Raw genomic sequence first — 22,770 nt, 5'->3', positions numbered from 1 at the left:
AGTTTTGACCCCTGCCTGACTCTGGACTACTTTCCCACCTGCCTGATCATCCTGCCTGCCCTGACCTTGATTCTGCCTGCCCTTTGGTACCTTTTGGACTCTGAACTGGTTTTGACCCTTTTGCCTGTCCACGACCATTCTCTTGTCTTACCCTATTGGATTAATAAATATTGTAAGACTACATCTGGGTCTCGCCTTGTGTCATGATATAGACATGGAATCACCGACCACTTAATAATGGAACACTAGTCACTTTAATAATGTTTACATGCTGCTTTACTCATCTCATATGTATATACCTTATTCTACTGTATTTTAGTCCATGCTACTCCGACATTGCTTGTCCTAATATTTATATATTTCTTAATTCCATTCTTTTACTTTCGATTTGTGTGTATTGTTGTGAATTGTTAGATACTACTGCACTGTTGGAGCTAGGAACACAAGCATTTTGCTACACCCGCAATAACATCTGCTAAATATGTGCATGTGACCAATAAAATGCGATTTGATTTGATCTACCCTCATATTTACCTGCTGGATGGGGTTAGAACACCAATGACTACATACAGTAGTGATAAAAGATGTTTGAGGCATTCCAAGGTATGCAGCTACCAGATGTCAGCATCACATCATTCGTTCATAGTCATATATTCTACATGGGACATCAGTGTTCCTTTACCAGACGTTAACTTTTCACTGAAATAGGCACTAAATATTTCACGAGAGCTTTCTAAGCAGTGAGTCAGCCCTACTGTGTGGATTTCAAACGAGGCCAAGAGACCAAACTCCTCAACCAAGGATGTTATCTTCCCTCCAGTCTTCATGGCAGAGTCAAAAATATATGGTTGAGGCTTAAAACCCATTCCCATCAGGGTGAATTAATGTGAACAAGTTAGAGAGGGCGAGCAGCTCAAGTCTGTACACATGCTGTATCATTATGAACTTGGACGAAGGGCTTCGCTCTGCGAGAGACAGCGGGAGAGAGAGTCATTTACAGCTCGCATCTTCTAGCTTCCGTCAACATTGATTTGCCGGGGCCTAAGATCTCAGCCTCTCACAGCCTGTCTAACTAACCAAGACCCTCTAATTACTACACTAAGGCTGCTTCCATTCAACCAATTCACAGTCCCTCTTTGTTTACAGAAGCACTCTCTGAGGTCCAAAAGAGAGGAAGACGGTGGAGAGGAATATATAATAAGTGTATAAAACATTATGAACACCTGCTCTTTCCATTACATAGACTGACCAGGTGAATCCAGGTGAAGGCTATGATCCCTTATTGATGTCACTTGTTAAATCATCTTCAATCACTGTAGATGAAGGGGAGTAGACAGGTTAAAGAAGGATGTTGAAGATTTGAGACAACTGAAACATGGATTGTGTATATGTGTAACCGATGTGAAATGACTAGTTAGTTAGCGGTGGTGCGCGCTAATAGCGTTTCAATCAGCGACGTCACTCGCTCTGAGACTTGAAGTAGGGTTTCCCCTTATGTTGCAAGGGCTGCGGCTTTTGTGGCGCGATGGGTAACGATACTTCGTGGGTGACTGTTGTTGATGTGTGCAAGGGTCCCTGGTTCGCGCCCAGGTTGGGGCGAAGAGAGGGACGGAACCTACACTGTTACATATGTGCCATTCAAAGGGTGAATGGGCAAGACGAAAGATGTAAGTGTCTTTGAACGGGGTATGGTAGTGGGTGCCAGGCGCTCCGGTTTGAGTCAAGAAATGCAATACTGCTGTGTTTTTCACACTCAACAGTTTTCCATGTGTATCAAGAATGGTCCACCATCCAAAGGACATCCAGCCAACTTGACACAACTGTGGGACCCATGGGAGTCAACATGTGGAATGCCTGTGGAATGCTTTCAACACCTTGTAGAGCCCATGACCTGACGAATTGAGGCTGTTCTGAGGGCAAAAGGGGGGGGTACAACTCAATATTAGGAAGATGTTCCTAATGTTTGGTATAATCAGTGTATAGAGAGAGAGAAAGAGAAAGAGAGAGCGAGAGAGACGGGAAAAGAGTGAGACAAAGAGCATCTGCAGCATCATGAATTAAATTGATCATGGGGCCTCAGCTCCCTTCCTATGGTTTAGAGGAGTAATGGATTATATGATTACACAGTAGGATTAGATATAGGCTAATGGTGACAATAAAATAGAAAAGGAAAGATACCTGAAGGGTTGAGGCCAAAGCCCCAGCTGGGCACAATGACACCAAAGGTGGTCTTCTCTCTCTTCTCTGTCTTCTCTGTGGTCACAGGGGTTTTGTCCTCCTTAGACGTGGGATTCATCCCTCCCAACGGCTTCCATCTTTTTCCCACCACGAATGGTTTTGAAACAGCTAACCTGGACTCTTCCTCATGGTCGCTGCCCTTCAGAAAGGACAACGTCGTTGTCAGCTGAGTCAAAGCTGCAGTTGTTTGTGGTCCATCTCTGGTCAGAGATGTGGTACTAGCTGTCTCCTCTCTCTCTACTGGAACCCGTGCAATGGAGATTGGTGGCTCCTTGGTAGAGGTAGAATCACTGGAGTCTTTTCTCTGGTTGTTTGCTGTGGAAGTTTTGATGGTTGTCAGGGGCTCCATAGAAGCTGCAGGTCTGGAGGTGAACCCAGGTGTGGTGGCCTCATTTGGGCTTCGTTGTCCCTCAGTCACCCTGGCTGTATTCAGGCTCTGCTTTCTGATCACAGGGGGGAAGCCATCTTTCTTACTGGAGGTGGTTGGAAGGAGTTTCTCAGTAGGGTGTCGGACATAGACAATCTCTCCCCTGGCCTCCTCAGCGGTTCCCCCCGGGCCCCGGCTGGAGACAGCAGCAGAGGCAGCAGTAGATGAGGTGGTGGGCTGGTCCACTAGCTGCCACTGAGACATAGTGGTGGGTTCTGCCAGAGTCTGGTTCTGGCTCTGGGTCTGGGTGGGTTTCAATGCAGACAGAAGAGGCTTTATGCTGCCGCTGGCACCGCTGCCTGGGTTCGTGTCACCGTTCGATCCAATGCCACCTGGAAAGTCGTTCCCTCCTCTCCCGCTTCCCTCTGCCTCTGTCTCTTTGTCCTCTCTCTCCAGGATGGATTGGGGAATGCTGCGGTCCTCATCCTGATCTCTCCCCTCACCAGAGTAGCTCTCTGGGTTGGTAGGCAGGGCCATAACCTCTAGGGGCCCCGCTTTGGCCTCCATGGGCTCCCAGGTGGAATCCTTCCCCATGTAGGCCACGTGTCCCAGTCCCGGGGCCTCCAGCTTGGAGCCCTTCATGGCCTTCAGGGCCCATCTCAGCTGGCTGCCTGGGTATGGTGCCGGGGTCCCTGGGGATGAAGCCAACCTACCCCGAATGCCCTGGAGGGGGCCTCCTGATCCATTCACAGCCTCCACGGCCTTGCTACTCACATCAGGTCCCACTGCTGTGAATCCTGCAGAGTGACAACACACATTCATTAACCTAGCATGGGAGGGAAATAGTTTGAATGATTGTAATTAAATGCGTGTTTAATTAGCAATCATAACACACTGCCTCCAGTGCAGCAGTCATTATATTTAATTCAAATCCATAGTTTCATTATCTATTTGCCTTTTTATTTTATTTATCCATTCAGATACAGTATCTATACCCAGATGTAAAACATAGTTAATAGGGTTTAATATGCAAACAAGAATGGAGTGTAAGTAAGACTTTAAATGGTGATTGGTTGTTGTGTTGCGCCGCAGCAAGGCTGGTTATTTATTTGTATACTGGAGGCAAACCCTCATTCACGGCAACAATTTTATTTATGTATTTTTTGCTAAATCTGCTAAAATATGTATTAATTTGTATTACTGCCGTCATTCCAATAATGGTGCAGCCTCTTTATATTCCAGTACAAAGCACAGTAGCAGACCCACACTGCATATCAGGCCCAACATACACAAAAAAAGAGGATCTGGTAAGGCAATTTCACACTTTTCTCATTCCATAGAAACTATCATTTTTACACTGTTGCTACTCGCTGTTTATTATCTATGCATAGTCACTTTACAAATTACCTCGACTGACTTGTACCCCCGCACATTGACTCGGTACCGGTACACCCTGTATATAGCCTTGTTATTGTTATGTAATTTTCTTGTTTTACTTTTTAATAATTTTTTCACTTTAGTTTATTTAGTAAATATTTTCTTAACTCTATTTCTTGAACTGCATTGTTGGTTAGGGGCTTGTAAGTAATAATTTCACGGTAAGGTCTACACATTTACATTTTAGTCATTTAGCAGACGCTCTTATCCAGAGCAACTTACAGTAGTGAATGCATACATTTCATACATTTCATTTCATGCATTTAAAAAATAAATAATGTGTACTGGCCCCCCGTGGGAATCGAACCCACAACCCTGGCGTTGCACACACCATGCTGGCGTTGCAAACACCATGCTCTACCAACTGAGACACAACACCTGTTGTATTCAGCGCATGTGACAAATGAAATTTGATTAGATTTGATTTGACTTTCCCAGACCAGACACCAAACTACAATCAACGCATTCCTGGGCTAAAACTGACCAAGTGTAAGATAGTAAAGCTTTTTTTTAAACACCATCCTTCGTTGACTTACTGTACTGAACTACTGCATATCTACACCCTTGATTATTCAGATTAAGCGCACCGCTATGCTCCTTCTAGCACACGCTGTTTGTACCTTAATTGAGGAGGACGGGCTTGTGGTAATTGCTGGAACGGAATGAATGGAATAGTATCAAACATGTGGTTTTCATCCCAGCCATTATTATGAGCTGTCTTCCTCTCACCAGCCTCCTGTGCTTCTAGGTAATATACTAAACCATAGTGTATCTACACAATTAATAATTCAGACTAGATGTGGGGTGGTTTTTAGCGGTGAATCTTCTCATAGTATTACCATATTAGGCATATTAGGCTAGAGTTCTACTGTAGCTCTACACAGCAAAGCACAGCTAACTCTCTGGTGTGCAAAGAACCACAGCAGGGCCTCTGGCTGTACTACATAATACAACTAATTACTGTGGGGAGAAACATAGACAAATACTGTATGTCCACATTTGAAATATTAAATCAATACTAAATGATTCAGGGATCTGCATGTTGCCTCCACCCCCTATGTGCTGCAGTATGTGAGCACAGGTTCATTTACATAGGAGCTGTAGATGGTGTAATTGTCCAATTAATAATGTGAATAGCTAATTAACCACTTTGCCTTCACATAGTGATGAGATATTGAGTGGTTAAACTAATTAATCAAGTGTAATTATCTATTCTAATGGCTGATATAAGAAATACAAATATTTCATGCGCGGCCTAGTATTTCGATGGGCGTATTTCATTGCTATCTTTTGTTGTGAGTTTTAGCTTAAAGTCAACACATAAAAATCCTGCAAAACAAATGTCGTCATACCGTGATAAACTCCCCACAAATGACTAAATCAAGGCAAGTCAATGATGTGCTCCATTGTGTGTTTTCAGTGACAGCGGTGCTGTAAATCAGCTGGATATGTCTCTTTCTGGGGAAACAAGCGTAGTCGAACCCTCCAGTCACACAGCATAATGAGAGAGGAGTTGAAGCCTCCCCAGGACACAGTGTACTAGTGCAGCCTCAGCATTTCTGTTATAAGATACGGCATCTAACAAACACACACACACACACGCAAGCTAGCACACACACATCCTCAGTACTATACTGTTATAAGATATGGCATCGAATAAAGACGACTGGGAAAAGTTATTGTGTGGCATGTGAATCATGTCACACATCTATCTGGAGTGTCAGTGGCATGATGTTTCATCACAAAGATTTATTCCCACGATGCTTTGCTAAGACTGTGTGGGGAAATGGGGAAACATGCATTTCTTTGATTGGGGTGTCAAATTTCACATGCAATGTTTTTCCTGCCAATCATAAAAATAAAAATGGCAGCATCGATAATGTAGATTACCTAGAGCAAGCAACAGCCTGCGGCGCTCGATAACATAGTTTATATCTGGCGAGTGATGCCACTTTAAGAGGAAACATTAATTCAACAACTTCCTGTAAAAAATGTAATAAAAAACATCTCAAAAGCCCCTTCCAAATGCATCCTCCTCTCTTCTTTTTCATCCTTCGCGTTTTCCATCCGCTCATCATCGCCATGGTGATAATGACCGCCTACGCTCACCCAGGGCCGTCGTAATTGGGGGAGACGTGAATGCTGGCGAGCAAGGCAAGGAACACCGAGCCAGCCCTGCATTAATTGGAAAGAGGCTGAGAATAATGTACGCAGACTAAAGCTAGATTTTCACCCAGCGTAAAACATTAATGCCTTGGGTTTGGAGTTTTGGTTTCAGGGAGGATAGCAACAGTTTTTATATCTAATGAAGCCCAGGCCATAGAAGGAGCCCTACATTCACTGAACTTATTTAAACACCTCTGTGCGAGACTTTAGATTTCTCTCTCTATTCTCCCCTTAGCTCTGGTGGCTGTGTATAGCTGTGTAAGTGGTGGCCGTAAGATGAAATATTGCCTGGTTGCCTGTTTGTCCCTCCTTCAAACAGGAGAGGAATCACAGGAATTGATTGTGGTTTGAAATCGCAGGGCTTTCATGCAGGGAATAGCCCAATAAGATGACCTTTCCGACCCACACGCCTAGCTCAGCTCTGTGGAGAATTAACTGGGGTTTGGATGCTAGCTCAAAATCCCAGGTCCTTGAGCCACAGACACAGAAGTAGACATGAACACGCACACACACACGCACTGATGTAGACATAACACACAGAGACACACACACACACACATGTGCTCTCTCTCTCTCTCACACACACACACACACACACACACACACACACACACACACACACAGAAAGTTCATACTATTATCTCCTATGACCGCCAATAACTGTTGGACATCAGATCAACAGTTACTAACCTAGCTTTTGACTTCAACTCTTACTTCAACTCCAACTCAGCTGTTCCCTTGTTCACACCGGACCCTATTCCTTTGTTTCATGAGTCTTGCATGAAAGCCCCTGTTGTTCTGGATGACTGTGTGAGATCGCTCTCCGTGGCCTTTGTGAGTAAGACTTTTAAACACTAGCAAGACCACTGGGCTTCACAGGCATTTTCAATCTCTTCATTCCCAGTGTGTAATCCCAATATGTTTCAAGCTGACAACCACTGTCGCTGTTATCCAGAAATCCAAGATAACCTGCCTAAATTGCTTTGTTTTATTTATTTAACTCGTATTTTTACAGGTAAGTTGACTGAGAACACATTGTTATTTAGAGCAACAACCTGGGGAATAGTTACATGGGAGAGGAAGGGGAATGAAGGAGCCAATTGGAAGCTAGGGATGATTAGGTGGCCATGAGGGCCAGATTGAGAATTTAGCCAGGACACCGGGGTTAACACCCCTAATCTTACCATAAGTGCCATGGGATCTTTAGTGACCACAGAGAGCCAGGACACCTGTTTAACGTCCCATCCAAAAGACAGCACCCTACACAGGGCAATGTCCCCAATCATGGCAATATCTTTTTTATAGACCAGAGGAAAGAGTGCCTCCTACTGGCCCTCCAACACTACTTCCAGGAACATCTGGTTTCTCATCCAGGGACCAACTAGGATCAACCGTACTTAGCTTCAGAGGCAGCCCAGCAGTGGGATGCAGGGTGGTGTGCTGCTGGTGTAACTACTATTGTCACATAGCACTCACATCTGTAATTATGAAGCGCTTTGGAAGGCTGGTCATGACACACATCAACCCACTCCAATTTGCGTACTGCCCCGACAGATCCACAGATGATGCAATCTCAATTGCACTTCTCACTGTTCTCTCCCACCTGGACAAAAGGGGAAATAACTATGTGAGAATGCTGTTCGTAGACTAAAACACCAATGTCCCCTCCAAGCGCATCACCAAACTCAGGACCTTGGGACTGAACACCTCCAACTGAATCCTGGACTTCCTGATTGGCCAGCCCCAGGTGGTGAGGGTAGGCAACAACACCTCCACCACGCTGATCCTCAAAACTGGAGCCCCTCAGTGTGTGCTTAGTCTCCTCCTGTAATCCCTGTTCACCCACAACTGCATGGCCACGCACGACTCCAACACCATTATAAAGTTTGCTGACGACACGACGGTGGCCTGATCACCGACTGCGATGAGACAACTTACTACAGGGAGGAGGTCAGAGACCTGGCAGTGTGGTGCCAGGACATCAACCTCTCCCTCAGCGTCAGCAAGACCAAGGAGCTGATTGTGGCCTACAGGGGAGAGCACGCCCCCATCTAGATCGACGGGGCTGTAACGGAACGGGTCGAGAGCTTCAAGTTCTTTGGTGTCCACATCACTAAGATCCACACAATGGCACACACGGATGCCTGGTCACTTTACCCTGCCTTCATGTACATATCTACCTCAAATACCTTATTATTATCTATCCTGATGCCTGGTCACTTTACCCTGCCTTTATGTACATATCTACTTCAAATACCTTATTATTATCTATCCTGATGCCTGGTCACTTTACCCTGCCTTTATGTACATATCTACCTCAAATACCTTATTATTATCTATCCTGATGCCTAGTCACTTTACCCCTACCTTTATGTACATACAGTGGGCATCATAATTCATTGGACAGTGACCATTCTTTTGTTATTTTGGTTCTGTACTCTAGCACTTTGAGTTTGAAAGGATACAATGACAATGAGGGTGAAGTGCAGACTGTCAGCTTTAATTTGAAGGTATTTTCATACATATCGGATGAACAGTTTAGAAATGACATTTTCATTTTCGGGCATTTCATTTCAGTTTTAGGTAGATATGTACTTTACCCCTGCCTTTATGTACATATCTACCTCAAATACCTCGTATCCCTGCACATCAATTCGTTACTGGTACTCTCTGTATATAGCCATGTTATTTTTTTACTCATTAGTGTTATTCGTTATCCACTGTGTATTATTTCCTTGTGTCACTACTTACATTTTTTATTTCTATTCTTTATCTTTAACTCTTCATTGGTAAAGGACCCGTAAGTAAGCACTTCACTGTTAGTCTGTTGTTTACGAAGCATAGGTCCCATGTGGCTCAGTTGGTAGAGCATGGTGTTTGCAACACCAGGGTTGTGGTTTTGATTCCCACGGGGGACCAGTATGGAAAAAAAAAAGGTATGAAATGTATGCATTCACTACTGTAAGTCGCTCTGGATAAGAGTGTCTGCTAAATGACTAAAATGTAATGTGTCAAATAAGATTTGATTTGGTACTGGTATTTAGCTTCATTCTTGTGTATTTTATTCTTATTTTTTATTCTTATTTTTTAACTCTGCATCGTTGGGAAGAGCTCATAAGTAAGCATTTCATGGTAAAGTCTACACCCATTGTATATGTGACAAAAATACGTATGTATTTTATTTTATTTGAATAGACACCTAAAGTGCATATATACTTAATGTAATTTCTCCTTAGGAAAACCAAAGAAGGAAAGTGACGAGTGGTGTTCTGATACTCTGGAAATTCGACCATTTGCAACACAAAGATACAGTAGTGTCTAGGAAAAACAACTAGAGGAAGGCTGTTCAAGCATTTCACTACATCTGCAATAACATCTGCTAAATATGTGTATGTGACCAATACAATTTGATTTAATTTGATAATGCCAAATGTAATGTTTCTTTTTTTATATAAAAACTTTTTTTGGTCTATTCTACTTCCATTACTCGCGTAAATATTGTCCTGAGACAGTGTTTAATAGTCTGAAACAAACCTTCACTTTATTTACCGCTGAAGCAATAAAGGACCTGAGCTGGCATCCACAGAAACCATATTTTCAATTTACTACCTTCGTAAACAGCGCATTTTCAATTTAACACAAGCCATTGATTTGGAAGAAACACTGAGGTGGAGCAAATAGGAACGGAAAAAGAAAACAACTTTTAGAGAGAAAAGGTAATGAACTAAACTGAAAGGAGACACGATGTACTCAGCCAACCCACATAGCCTCTCTGATGGATGGATTGTGACTCAGCGAGTGGTTCTTACCATTAGACGATGATCCTTGAGGGTTGGTTAGGGACATGCTTGGACCCTTCCTCCCAGGCTGGGTGAGTGTGTACTGGATCACAGGGCCCAATGGGTCTAAAGTGACCACCTCTCTATCCTGATCAGGCAGACCCCCCTCTGTGCTGGTGAGCCCATTGGTGGATGTCTTGAGCACGGAGCCTCGAATCTGATGCTCTATGATAGCATTTTCCGTGCTTCCTTTACTGCCCAGCTTTTGCTTCCCTTCGGTGAGTGTGACCATAGCCGACCCCGGGGTTGTCTGATCCTGTACTCCTCTCCCCTCGGGCAGTGAGGCAGGTGTGGCTGGGAGAGGTGCCTCTGTGTCGGCCTCCACAGAGCCTGTCCAATACCTGAAGGGCTTCATCAGGTTGTTGACAAAGCTGTGGAGAACGTAATTGGCTGTCTGGGCCTGGAGCACTGGAGCGGCCTGGGAGGACAGAGGGGAGTCGGACGACCCGAAACGCCACTCCTCATCCCCCTCGCCCTCCACCTCTTCCTGGGCAGAACCTCCGTGGGCCTCTAGACTCTCCAGGACAGACAGACCCAGGGTGCTGGTATTGGGGCTGGAGGATGGGTTCTGAGGGTCTCCAGTCTTAGATTGCCCCTGGGTCTCCTGGTTCTCCTCTCCCCAGCCCTGGGTACTCTCCCCTGGCCGGAGGTGGATTACCACATGCTCCTCAGAGATCTCGGAGGACTCGTTGCCTCCAGTGATGGAGCTGATGCCCTCCTTGTCCAGGTCCTCCATGCCAGTCCAGGTGGAGGGCTGGGGGTAGTGGGCAGAGTGCTGGGGCTCAGTGTCTGAGGAATTGGCCTCTGGGTCTCTGTATTGGAGGAACCCCACTGGCTGGGCTGCCTGGACTCCTGCTTCACGTTCTGGAATTATATGAGAAATATATTAGCATTCCTATTTGCTTTCCTGGCAATTAGGCATGGCTTTTAAAAATTAATCTTTGCAATAAGCTGCCATGTTTGCAGTAAGCTGTGAATCATCCATATTCTTAGATGTTGATGACCTCTGTTTTTGGTTTTGCTTTAATTAAGAAAGCATACATATTATATTAAGAGACGTTTTTACACTCTCCTTGGGTGACTTTACTTAAGGGCAAAGTCTGAGATAAGACTTCATTACGTCTGTATCAATTTAGTACCTGTCAATCATTCTCCATGACGCTTTGAGGAGCTAATGCAGTCTAATGCAGATCACACTCTGCACAAACACAATCAAATCCTCAGCACACTGGAGCCTACCATCGCTCCAAAGTGAACTTGAAACTAAGTTAGACAAATCTCCAGTGGTCCAGCAACATTATAAACACTTTCGAATGACACTGCAAGGACATTGAGGCTGCAGCCAGTGTACATAATTCCGTTGGCTCTCTCTAAGTCTGCATTGAGAGCTTGGAAATGCTGCTACTGGGCTCTAGCTGGTTGCTACAGTAGAAGACTTCAGATCCCAGAAGGGACCAAAATGTCACCGAATCCCCTCTGTGATAATTCATTAATTCATACATGAGACAAACAACCCGCACTAATTAACAGAAATTAAACAGAAAGGTTGCCATGGCAATGGCGACCCCGGCCGTTACCTCGGTAGCAGTAGGCATCGAAGCGGGTGGTGGTGTCTGGGAAACCGGTGCGGTTGGGGTTGTGGTAGACAGTGCGCACACCCGGATCATCCCCGCCACAGTTGCGTCGGGGAAGGTTTATGGGGTAGCGCACACTGCCGTCGGCCAGCCAGCCTGGGTCACACTGGTCCAGGCCAGTCTGCCAGGCTTGGTAGAGCTGCCCTGCCGTGGCCAGCTGGGCTCCCAGAGAGTGGCAATGGGTAGAGGCTGTGGCCAGGCTCAGCTTCTCTGGTACAGACGAGTGGAACACCTCACCTGGGAGAGGGGGATGGAGATGGAGAGATTGAAGGTATAATGAGGTATAGTGTGAGGGGAAAGAGAGATAGGTATGGGAGGTGAAGTGGTACGGCGTAACGGGGGAGATAGGGGAATATGATGAGAATAAAGTACGAGGGTGGTTAGAGTGGTGTGAAATGTAATATAAGAAGAGTCAACAGACAAGATTGAACAGGAGGTCAGTGAAGCAATGACCCATGAGTCATGCAGAGTCATTTCACAGAAGAACACTCAGAACCATAGAACCTGACAATGAACATCCATCCTATCCAGCTAGATAGCCCAGTCATTTGCAAGGTGTCAAGAATTACACTTCTCATAAAATTACCTCATCTACTTTCTGTAGAACTATTAACTGACAGGTCTGGCTCTGCACAGTAACAAATGACCCAGATCTATTTTAAAGGCACCTGCTGTGAATATGACTCCATCCTCCTGTAGCAGTTTCCCTGATCCTGGCCACGGCAGTATTACTCACCACCCAGCTACAGCTTAAATCAGTGGTTCCCAACCAGGGGTAATAGAACGTGAATCTCTTTCTCTGCCTAACAGGAGAATTAAGTCAGGCTGATTCAGCATCGTAGCTCCTGAGGCGTCTGCGACTTTGCACGGCCATGGATGACTAACATCTGATTGTACCTTGCAGTTGCTTGGCAAAGCAGTAGACATCAAACAGCTCGTCAGGGGCCCGATTGCCGTAGTTGCGCACTCCAGGTGAGTCACCCCTGTCACCATAGCAACCCGGCCTGGGTGACTGGATAGGGTACCTGTGGAGAGTGAGAGAGGGAGGGGAGAGGGACGAGGGGAGCCAAATAATTTATTTGATTTATATCCGGGCTCCAACTGTGCAATTACTCTAAAGCACTGGTCACCAACCTTTTTTGAGTCGAGATCACATTCTCAGTCAAAATGAGATCACAGTCAAAATGCAAGCCGAGATCTACCTTAAAAAATGTTTTTTACATGACTTAAAAAACATAAGCCTATACACAAAACAGTACTGTAATAATGAGGTTAGTGCAGTAGGCTACAGGCCCAAACATTATCACCACATATTGGCTTTGCTTGAATTGTTGTTCTTGTAGTTCTTCCTGTTGTTCTTCTCAGACCATTTAAAAAACATGTATTTCAACATTTGAGGCCAAGGCAGCAGCTACTCTTCCTGGGGTCCGGCAGAATTAAGGCAGTTATACAATTTTAAAAACATTACAATACATTCACTACAGAACTCACAACACACTAAGTGTGTGCCCTCAGGCACATACTCCACTACCCCATATCTACAACACAAAATCCATGTGTATGTGTGTGTATAGTGCGTATGTTATCATGTGTGTGTATGCATGTGTCTGTGCCTATGTTTGTGTTACTTCACAGTGCCTGCTGTTCCATAAGGTGTATTTGTACCTGCTTTTAAATCTGATTCTACTGCTTGCATCAGTTACCTGATGTGGAATAGAGATCCATGTAGTCATGGCTCCATGTAGTACTGTGCGCCTCCCATAGTCTGTTCTGGACTTGGGGACTGTGTAGAGACCTCTGGTGGCATGTCTTGTGGGATATGCATGGGTGTCCGAGCTATGTGCTAGTATTTCAAACAGACAGCTCGGTATCTTCAGCTTGTCAACACCTCTTAAGAAAACAAGTAATGATGATGTCAATCACTCTTCCACTTTGAGCCACGAGAGATTGACATGCATATCATTAATGTTAGCACTCCATGTACTTTTAAGGGCCATCTGCGCTGCCCTGTTCTGAGCCAACTGCAATTTTCCCAAGTCCCTCTTTGTGGCACCTGACCACACTACTGAACAGTCGTCCAGGTGCAACAAAACCAGGGCCTGTAGGACCTGCCTTGTTGAAGGTGTTGTTAAGAATGCAGAGCAGCGCTTTATTATGGACAGACCTTTTCCTGATCTTAGCTACTGTTGTATCAATATGTTTTGACCATGACAGTTTACAATCCAGGGTAACTCCAAGCAGTTTAGTCACCTCAACTTGCTCAATTTCCACATTATTCATTATGAGATGTAGTTGAGGTTTAGGGTTTAGTGAATGATTTGTCCCAAATACAATGCTTTTAGTTTTGGAAATATTTAGGACTAACTTATTCCTAGCTACCCATTCCAAAACTAACTAGCTCTTTGTTAAGTGTTGCAGTCATTTCAGTCGCTGTAGTAGCTGATGTGTATAGTGTTGAGTCATCCGCATACATAGACACACTGGCCTTACTCAAAGCCAGTGGCATGTCGTTAGTAAAGATAGAAAAAAGCAAGGGGCCTAAACAGCTACCCTGGGGAATTCCTGCTTCTACCTGGATTATGTTTGAGAGGCTTCCATTAAAGAACACCCTCTGTGTTCTGTTAGACAAGTAACTTTTTATCCACATTATAGCAGGGGATGTAAAGCCATAGCACATCAGTTTTTCCAGCAGCAGACTATGATTGATAATGTCAAAAGCTGCACTGAAGTCTAACAAGACAGCCTCCACAATCATTGTATCATCAATTTCTCTAAGCCAATCATCAGTCATTTGTGTAAGTGCTGTGCTTGTTGAGTGTCCTTCTCTATATGCGTGCTGAAAGTCTGTTGTCAGTTTGTTTACTGTGAAATTGCATTGTATCTGGTCAAACACCATTTTTTCCAGAAGTTTACTAAGGGTTGGTTACAGGCTATTTGGTCAGCTATTTGAGCCAGTAAAGGGGGCTTTACTATTCTTGGGTAGCAGAATGACTTTAGCTTCCTTCCAGGCCTGAGGGCACACACTTTCTAGTAGACTTAAATTGAAGATGTAGCAAATAGGAGTGACAATATCGTCCGCTATTATCCTTAGTCATTTTCCATCCAGATTGTCACACTTGTCATTGTTGATAGACAACAATAATTTTTTCACCTCTTCCACACTGACTTTATGGAATTCAAAACTACAATTCTTGTCTTTCATAATTTGTTCAGATATACTTGGATGTGTAGTGTCAGCGTTTGTTGCTGGCATGTCATCCCTAAGTTTGTTTATCTTGCCAATGAAAAAGTAATTAAAGTAGTTGGCAATATCAGTGGGTTTTGTGATGAATGAGCCATCTGATTCAATGAATGATGGAGCCGAGTTGGCTTTTTTTCCCCAAAATGTCATTTAAGGTGCTCCAAAGCTTTTTACTGTCATTCTTTATATAATTAATATTTTTTTCATAGTACAGTTTATTTTTATTTAGCTTAGTCACATGTTTTCTTAATTTGCAGTACATTTGCCAATCAGTTGGGCTGCCAGACGTATTTGCCATACCTTTTGCCTCATCCCTCTCAACCATACAATTTTTAAATTCCTCATCCTCATTTTCTTAATGGGTGCGTGCTTATTAGTAACTGGAAGCAATTTCATAAATGTGTCAAGTGCAGCGTCTGGTTGCTCCTCATTACACACCACAGACCAGCAAATATTATTTACATCATCTACATATGAATCACTACAAAATGTATTATATGACCTATTACACTATATATTAGGCCCAGTCTTTGGAACTTTGGTTTTCCTAGATATGGCTATTATATTGTGATCACTACATCCTATGGATTTGGACACTGCTTTAAAGCAAATTTCTGTAGCATTAGTAAAGATGTGATCAATACATGTTGATGATTTCATTCCTGTGCTGTTTGTAAATAACCTGGTAGGTTGACTGACAACCTGAATCAGGTTGCAGGCACTGTTAACAGTTTGAAATTTTTTCTTGAGTGGGCAGCTTGATGAGAGCCAGTCAATATTTAAATCACCCAGAAAATATATTTCTCTGTTAATATCACATTCATTATCAAGCATTTCACACATATTATCCAGATACTGACTGTTAGCACTTGGTGGTCTATAGCAGCTTCCCACAAGAATGGGCTTTAGGTGAGGCAGATGAACCTGTAGCCATATTACTTCAACAGTATTTATTTAGTTATTGACTTCATGGACCTTCTTTCTCAGTCTGCATATGTTAATATGGGCTATTTTTAGCACTTTTCTGGGTTGCTTGATTGTTGTATTACTTGTGAGGCACAGCTGAGTGAGCATACATGTTAATAATTTGTAACCTGATTAAGGAAACTAGGTGTATGTCGCACGTCACTACTTCACAGGAGAGGCATTTGAATGTAAACCGTTTTTTTAACCTGTTAGGGCTAGGGGGCAGTATTGACACGGCCGGATAAAAAACGTACCCGATTTAATCTGGTTACTACTCCTGCCCAGTAACTAGAATATGCATATAATTATTGGCTTTGGATAGAAAATACCCTAAAGTTTCTAAAACTGTTTGAATGGTGTCTGTGAGTATAACAGAACTCATATGGCAGGCAAAAACCTGAGAAGATTCCAAACAGGAAGCGCCCTCTCTGACAAGTTGTTGTTCATCTTGGCTCTTTTTATTGAAGACTGAGGATCTTTGCCGTAACGTGACACTTCCTACGGCTCCCATAGGCTCTCAGAACCCGGGAAAAAGCTGAATGATATCGAGGCAGCCTCTGGCTGAAACACATTATCGCGTTTGGATAGTGGCTGGTCAGAGTACTCTGAGACTCACGCTCGTGCACGAGGGCACGAGATGTATTTATTTTCTCTCTCTTTGTACGTATACAGGCTTTCCCGGTCGGAATATTAGCGCTTTTTTACAAGAAAAATGGCATAAAAATTGTTTTTAAACAGCAGTTGACATGCTTCGAAGTACGGTAATGGAATATTTTAAAAAAAAATGTCACGAAATGCGCCATGCTCGTCACCCTTATTTACCCTTTCGGATAGTGTCTTGAACGCACGAACAAAACGCCGCTATTTGGATATAACAATGGATTATTTGGGACCAAACCAACATTTGTTATTGAAGTAGAAGTCCTGGGAGTGCATTCTGACGAAGAACAGCAAAGGTAATACCATTTTTCTTATAGTAAATCTGACTTTGGTGAGTGCTAAACTTGCTGGGTGTCTAAATAGCTAGCCCTGTGATGCCGGGCTATCTACTGAGAATATTGCAAAATGTGCTTTCACCGAAAAGCTATTTTAAAAGTGGACATATCGAGTGCATAGAGGAGTTCTGTATCTATAATTCTTAAAATAATTGTTATGTTTTTTGTGAATGTTTATCGTGAGTAATTTAGTAAATTCACCGGCAGTGTAAGGTGGGAATGCTAGTCACATGCTAGTCACATGCTAATTTAAAAAGTTTTTGATTTAAATATGAACTTGATTGAACAAAACATGCATGTATTGTATAACATAATGTCCTAGGGTTGTCATCTGATGAAGATCATCAAAGGTTAGTGCTGCATTTAGCTGTGGTTTGGGTTAATGTGACATTATATGCTAGCTTGAAAAATGGGTGTCTGATTATTTCTGGCTGGGTACTCTGCTGACATAATCTAATGTTTTGCTTTCGTTGTAAAGCCTTTTTGAAATCGGACAGTGTGGTTAGATTAACGAGAGTCTTGTCTTTAAAATGGTGTAAAATAGTCATATGTTTGAAAAATTGAAGTTTTTGCATTTTTGAGGTATTTGAATATCGCGCCACGGGATTACACTGGCTGTTGAGTAGGTGGGACGCAAGCGTCCCACCTAGCCCATAGAAGTTAAGCTAAATGCATTTTTTTGGGCAGAAATGCATTCTGGGATATGTGAACTTTCATGTGCCTTAATAACAAACTTGTTTTCCATCCATAAATACAAATAAATAGTTAAATTACGAGCCTAGTTGGTTTAGCCACAGAAAAAGACAGGAGCCTTCCCACTAGCCATGATTGGCTGAGATAATGGATGGGCTGGACATGCCGCGAGGTGATTGGATTGGTCTGCCATGTAGCATGCTTCTGTCTGTAACGTGAGCTGTTCAGTATGTGTTGATAGTCCTTTCTACCTTGCCGTTTTTGAAAGATATAACATTAGCCATCGAGAACTACAAACGTTTTGCTACTTTTCTCAACAACATTCATGCCCTGAATTTAGCAGGCACTATCGACAGATCGGTTGGAAAAAGTGATGGGCTACTTTCTGCACACGCCACTGTCAGTGTGACTTGACACAACGCTGGCCAGACAAGATGTAGCTACAAACAAAATGTAGTTAAATGGTTACAGTCTGCCGTGAAGCGTTCATCCATGTATACGGGTAAGAGTCTAGTTACATTTTCAGATATAAGTTTCTAATTTTGTCAGAAAGTCATTTTTATTGCATACTGTTAGTTAGCTATGATCTGTGTAGTAATATTACTTGAATCAAAAATCCATTATAGTCCAATGTTAGCTAGCTAATATTGAAACTAGTTTGTTAGCTTTAGCTACCTGGAGATTCATACAACTATTGTATTTCAATAACATGTGTACATGTCCAGTTGAAGTCGGAAGTTTACATTCACTTAGGTTTGAGTCATTAAAACTCGTTTTTCAACCACTCCACAAATTTCTTGCAAAGAAACTATAGATTTGGCAAGTCAGTGAGGACATCTACTTTGTGCATGACACAAGTAATTTTTCCCACAATTGTTTACAAACAGATTATTTCACTTGTAATTCACTGTATCACAATTCCAGTGGCTCAGAAGTTTACATACACTAAGTTGACTGTGCCTTTAAACAGCTTGGAAAATTCCAGAATATTATGTCATGCTTTAGAAGCTTCTGATAGACTAATTGACATCATTTGAGTCAATTGGAGGATGTGTTTCAAGGCTTACCTTCAAACTCAGTGCCTCTTTGCTTGACATCATGGGAAAATCAAAAGAAATCAGCCAAGACGTCGGAAAATAAATTGTAGACCTCCACAAGTCTGATTCACCCTTGGGAGAAATTTCCAAATGCCTGAAGGTACCACTTTCATCTGTACAAACAATAGTACTCAAGTATAAACATCATGGGACCACACAGCCGTCATACCGCTCAGGAAGGAGACACGTTCTGTCTCCTAGAGATGAATGTACTTTGGTGCGAAAAGTGCAAATCAATCCCATAACAACAGCAAATTACCTTGTGAAGATGCTGGAGGAAACAGGTACAAAAGTATCTACATCCACAGTAAAACGAGTCCTATATCGCCATAACCTGAAAGGCCGCTCAGCAAGGAAGAAGATACTGCTCCAAAACCACCATAAAAAAAACAGATTACAGTTTGCAACTGCACATGGGGACAAAGATCATAATTTTGGGAGAAATGTCCTCTGGTCTGATGAAACAAAAATATAACTGTTTGGCCATAATGACCATCGTTATGTTTGGAGGAAAAGGGAAGGCTTGCAAGCCGAAGAACACCATCCCAACCGTGAAGCACGGGGGTGGCAGCATCATGTTGTGGGGGTGCTTTGCTGCAGGAGGGACTGGTGCACTTCACAAAATAGATGGCATCATGAGGAAGGAAAATTATGTGGATTTAACCTGTTAGGGCTAGGGGGCAGCATTGACACGGCTGGATAAAAAACATACCCGATTTAATCTGGTTACCACTCCTACTCAGTAACTAGAATATGCATATACTTATTACATATGGATAGAAAACACCCTAAATTTTCTAAAACTGTTTGAATGGTGTCTGTGAGTATAACAGAACTCAAATGGCAGGTCAAAACCTGAGAGATTCCTTTACAGGAAGTGGCCTGTCTGACCATTTGTTGAACTTCTTTTCCATCTCTATCATTTACTAAGGATCTCTGCTCTAACGTGACACTTCCCACGTCGTCCATAGGCGCTCAGAGCCCGGGAAAAAACAGAATGTCGTCATTCCAGCCCCAGGCTGAAACACATTATCGCCTTTCTCAAGTGGCCGATCAAGAGACACTAGCTTATGCGCGTGACCCCGACCGCCCCCGCCTTTGGGATTTTTTCCTCTGTTTGCCGAAAAGGAGATTCCCTGTCGGAATATTATCGCTTTTCTACGAGAAAAATGTCGTAAAAATTGATTTTAAACAGCGGTTGACATGCTTCGAAGTACGGTAATGGAATACTTAGAATTTTATTGTCACGAATTGCGCCAAGCGCGTGACACTTCTTTACTATTTCGGATAGTGTCTGGAACGCATACGAACAAAACGCCGCTATTCGGATATAACGATGGATTATTTTGGACCAAACCAACATTTGTTATTGAAGTAGCTGTCCTGGGTGTGTATTCTGACGAAGACAACAAAAGGTAATGAAATTTTTATAATAGTAAATATGATTATGGTGAGTGCTAAACTTGCCGGGTGTCTAAATAAGCGAGCCCGTGATGCCTGGGCTATGTACTTAGAATATTGCAAAATGTGCTTTCACCAAAAAGCTATTTTAAAATCGGACATATCGAGTGCATAGAGGAGGTCTGTATCTATAATTCTTAAAATAATTGTTATGCTTTTTGTGAACGTTTATCGTGAGTAATTTAGTAAAATGTTAGCGAATTCCCCGGAAGTTTGCTAGTTCTGAACGTCACATGCTAACGTAAAAAGCTGGTTTTTGATATAAATATGAACTTGATTGAACAAAACATGCATGTATTGTGTAACATAATGTCCTAGGGTTGTCATCTGATGAAGATCATCAAAGGTGAGTGCTGCATTTAGCTGTCTTCTGGGTTTTGGTGACATTATATGCTGGCTTGAAAAATGGGTGTCTGATTATTTCTGGCTTGGTACTCTGCTGACATAATCTAATGTTTTGCTTTCGTTGTAAAGCCTTTTTGAAATCGGACAGTGTGGTTAGATTAACGAGAGTCTTATCTTTAAATGGCTGTAAAATAGTCATATGTTTGAGAAATTGAAGTAATAGGATTTTTAAGGTTTTGAAAATCGCGCCACAGGATAGCAGTGGCTGTTACGTAGGTGGGACGAATTCGTCCCGCCTAGCCTAGAGAGGATATTGAAGCAACATCTCAAGACATCAGTCAGGAAGTTAAAGCTTGGTCGCAAATGGGTCTTCCAAATGGACAATGACCCCAAGCATACTTCCAAAGTTGTGGCAAAATGGCTTAAGGACAACAAAGTCAAGGTATTGGAGTAGCCATCACAAAGCCCTGACCTCAATCCTATAGAAAATGTGTGGGCAGAACTGGAAATGCATGTGCGAGCAAGGAGGTCTACAAACCTGACTCAGTTATATCAGCTCTATCAGGAGGAATGGGTCAAAATTCACCCAACTTATTGTGGGAGGCTTGTGGAAGGCTACCCAAAACGTTTGACCCAAGTTAAACAATTTAAAGGCAATGCTACCAAATACTAATTGAGTGTATGTAAACTTCTGACCCACTGGGAATGTGATGAAAGTTATAAAAGCTGAAATAAATAATTCTCTCTACTATTATTCTGACATTTCACATTCTTAAAATAAAGAGGTGATATTAACTGACCTAAGACAGGGAATTTTTACTTGGATTAAATGCCAGGAATTGTGAAAACTGAGTTTAAATGTATTTGGCTAAGGTGTATGTAAACTTCTGACTTCAACTGCACGTGTCTAGACAATAGTGACCCATCCACTCAGTTAGATGTGGCTAGGGGTTGATTATAGCATTTCCTTCACATGACCCATTAATTTAGACAAGTGTGTCAGGTAAGCATCATCTAATAATTATAAAATATTTATAAAATATTTTTTCTGGGCACTTTCTGTATTTGATATACTATGCAAGTAACCATTTCAGTGAACTGTTTACACCTTCGATATCCTGTTCATGTGACAAATAAACTACGATTTTAGTGTGTGTTTACCACATGACCTCACATGTCAAACCTTAAAGAGATGGGAGGGGCTAGGGCTTGTTACGGTGACTATATTACTGCAGTGAAAGACCACTTGACCGTTTAGTCACGGTAATTAGGCTTCTCTAAGCTCTGATTTTGAATGAGAGACTGATAAAGTGTGTACAGCCTGCACAAAAAAACAAAGCTGAGCTCATGCCTTTCAAGCAACTTTTTGCAAATCATCATTAGTCACATCATGCAGCGTTACAATGTATTAAAAATCAAAACATATAGCCCAACGTTTTTAGAACAACTAAAGTTATATGAATAACTCTAAATTTAGCATATAGGAGGACCTATTTCTTTGTTAACCGCTCAACACAGAATTGCGCACTCCCTCAAATCACTTGTCGTGATGTGTGTTTTGTCCTATATTTATATGTTATTTATTTTTTTATTATTTTTTCATTTTTTATCCCAGCCTCGCAGAAGGTCTTTTGCCTTTTGGTAGGCCGCCATTGTAAATAAGAATTTGTTCTTAACTGACTTGCATAGTTAAATAAAGGTTAAATAGAAATGAAAGAAATAAATACAATTGTTTGGAGAAAATATCCTTTCAATTTTTTTCAGCTTTGTTCAATTGCATTCTTCATACTATAAAATAATATAAAATAATGCCATAGAATTCTACGCAGATCTTGTCTGCTAAATTAACGGGTGTAGCCAACAGCCATATGGCATAACCAGATCAGGACTAACACAAGGACAACTCAGAGTATGCTATTCTGTTCTTCTGAAATAGACTACATTTTCTTCATATCATGTTTATTTAGACCTGTCTAAAATAAATAATGGATTTATTGTGAAGGTATAGGCTATATTACATGGATTTACTAGAGTTTTTAAAATGTAGACGTTCCGAAGGTCTGCATCAGTCTGCATGTGTGGAAGACTAAATGTATTTATGTTAATGCTTTTATTTTTTCAATAGATTTTTGATATATTTAACCTTTATTTAACTACCTTTATTAAATTAACGGTCAATTACCGTGAGACCGGCAGTTATTTGCTTGACAATCACCGGCTGACAAAATGTTGTGACCACCACAGCCATAGGTGGGGCTAAGGCTTAAGAGTCTGTGAACTATGTTGAATAG

General features: G+C 42.3%; 1 protein-coding gene across 1 annotated transcript in view; it reads right to left on the bottom strand.

The window, feature by feature from the left end:
* The window catches only part of ncanb (neurocan b), a 248,427-nt gene that overhangs the window by 115,723 nt on the left and 109,934 nt on the right, over positions 1-22,770 (bottom strand). The window contains exons 6-9 of the mRNA XM_045697231.1: positions 12,579-12,706; positions 11,625-11,918; positions 10,018-10,911; positions 2,179-3,402 (exon numbers count right to left, since the gene is read on the bottom strand). Of these exons, the coding sequence (XP_045553187.1) occupies positions 2,179-3,402; positions 10,018-10,911; positions 11,625-11,918; positions 12,579-12,706 (2,540 nt within the window). The remainder of the gene's footprint in view (positions 1-2,178; positions 3,403-10,017; positions 10,912-11,624; positions 11,919-12,578; positions 12,707-22,770) is intronic.

This window comes from Salmo salar, chromosome ssa16 (genome assembly GCF_905237065.1).
Source record: "Salmo salar chromosome ssa16, Ssal_v3.1, whole genome shotgun sequence".
Lineage (NCBI taxonomy): Eukaryota > Metazoa > Chordata > Actinopteri > Salmoniformes > Salmonidae > Salmo > Salmo salar.
The sequence above is the reverse complement of the archived record's forward strand: the minus strand, read 5'-3'. Positions and strand labels throughout refer to the sequence as shown.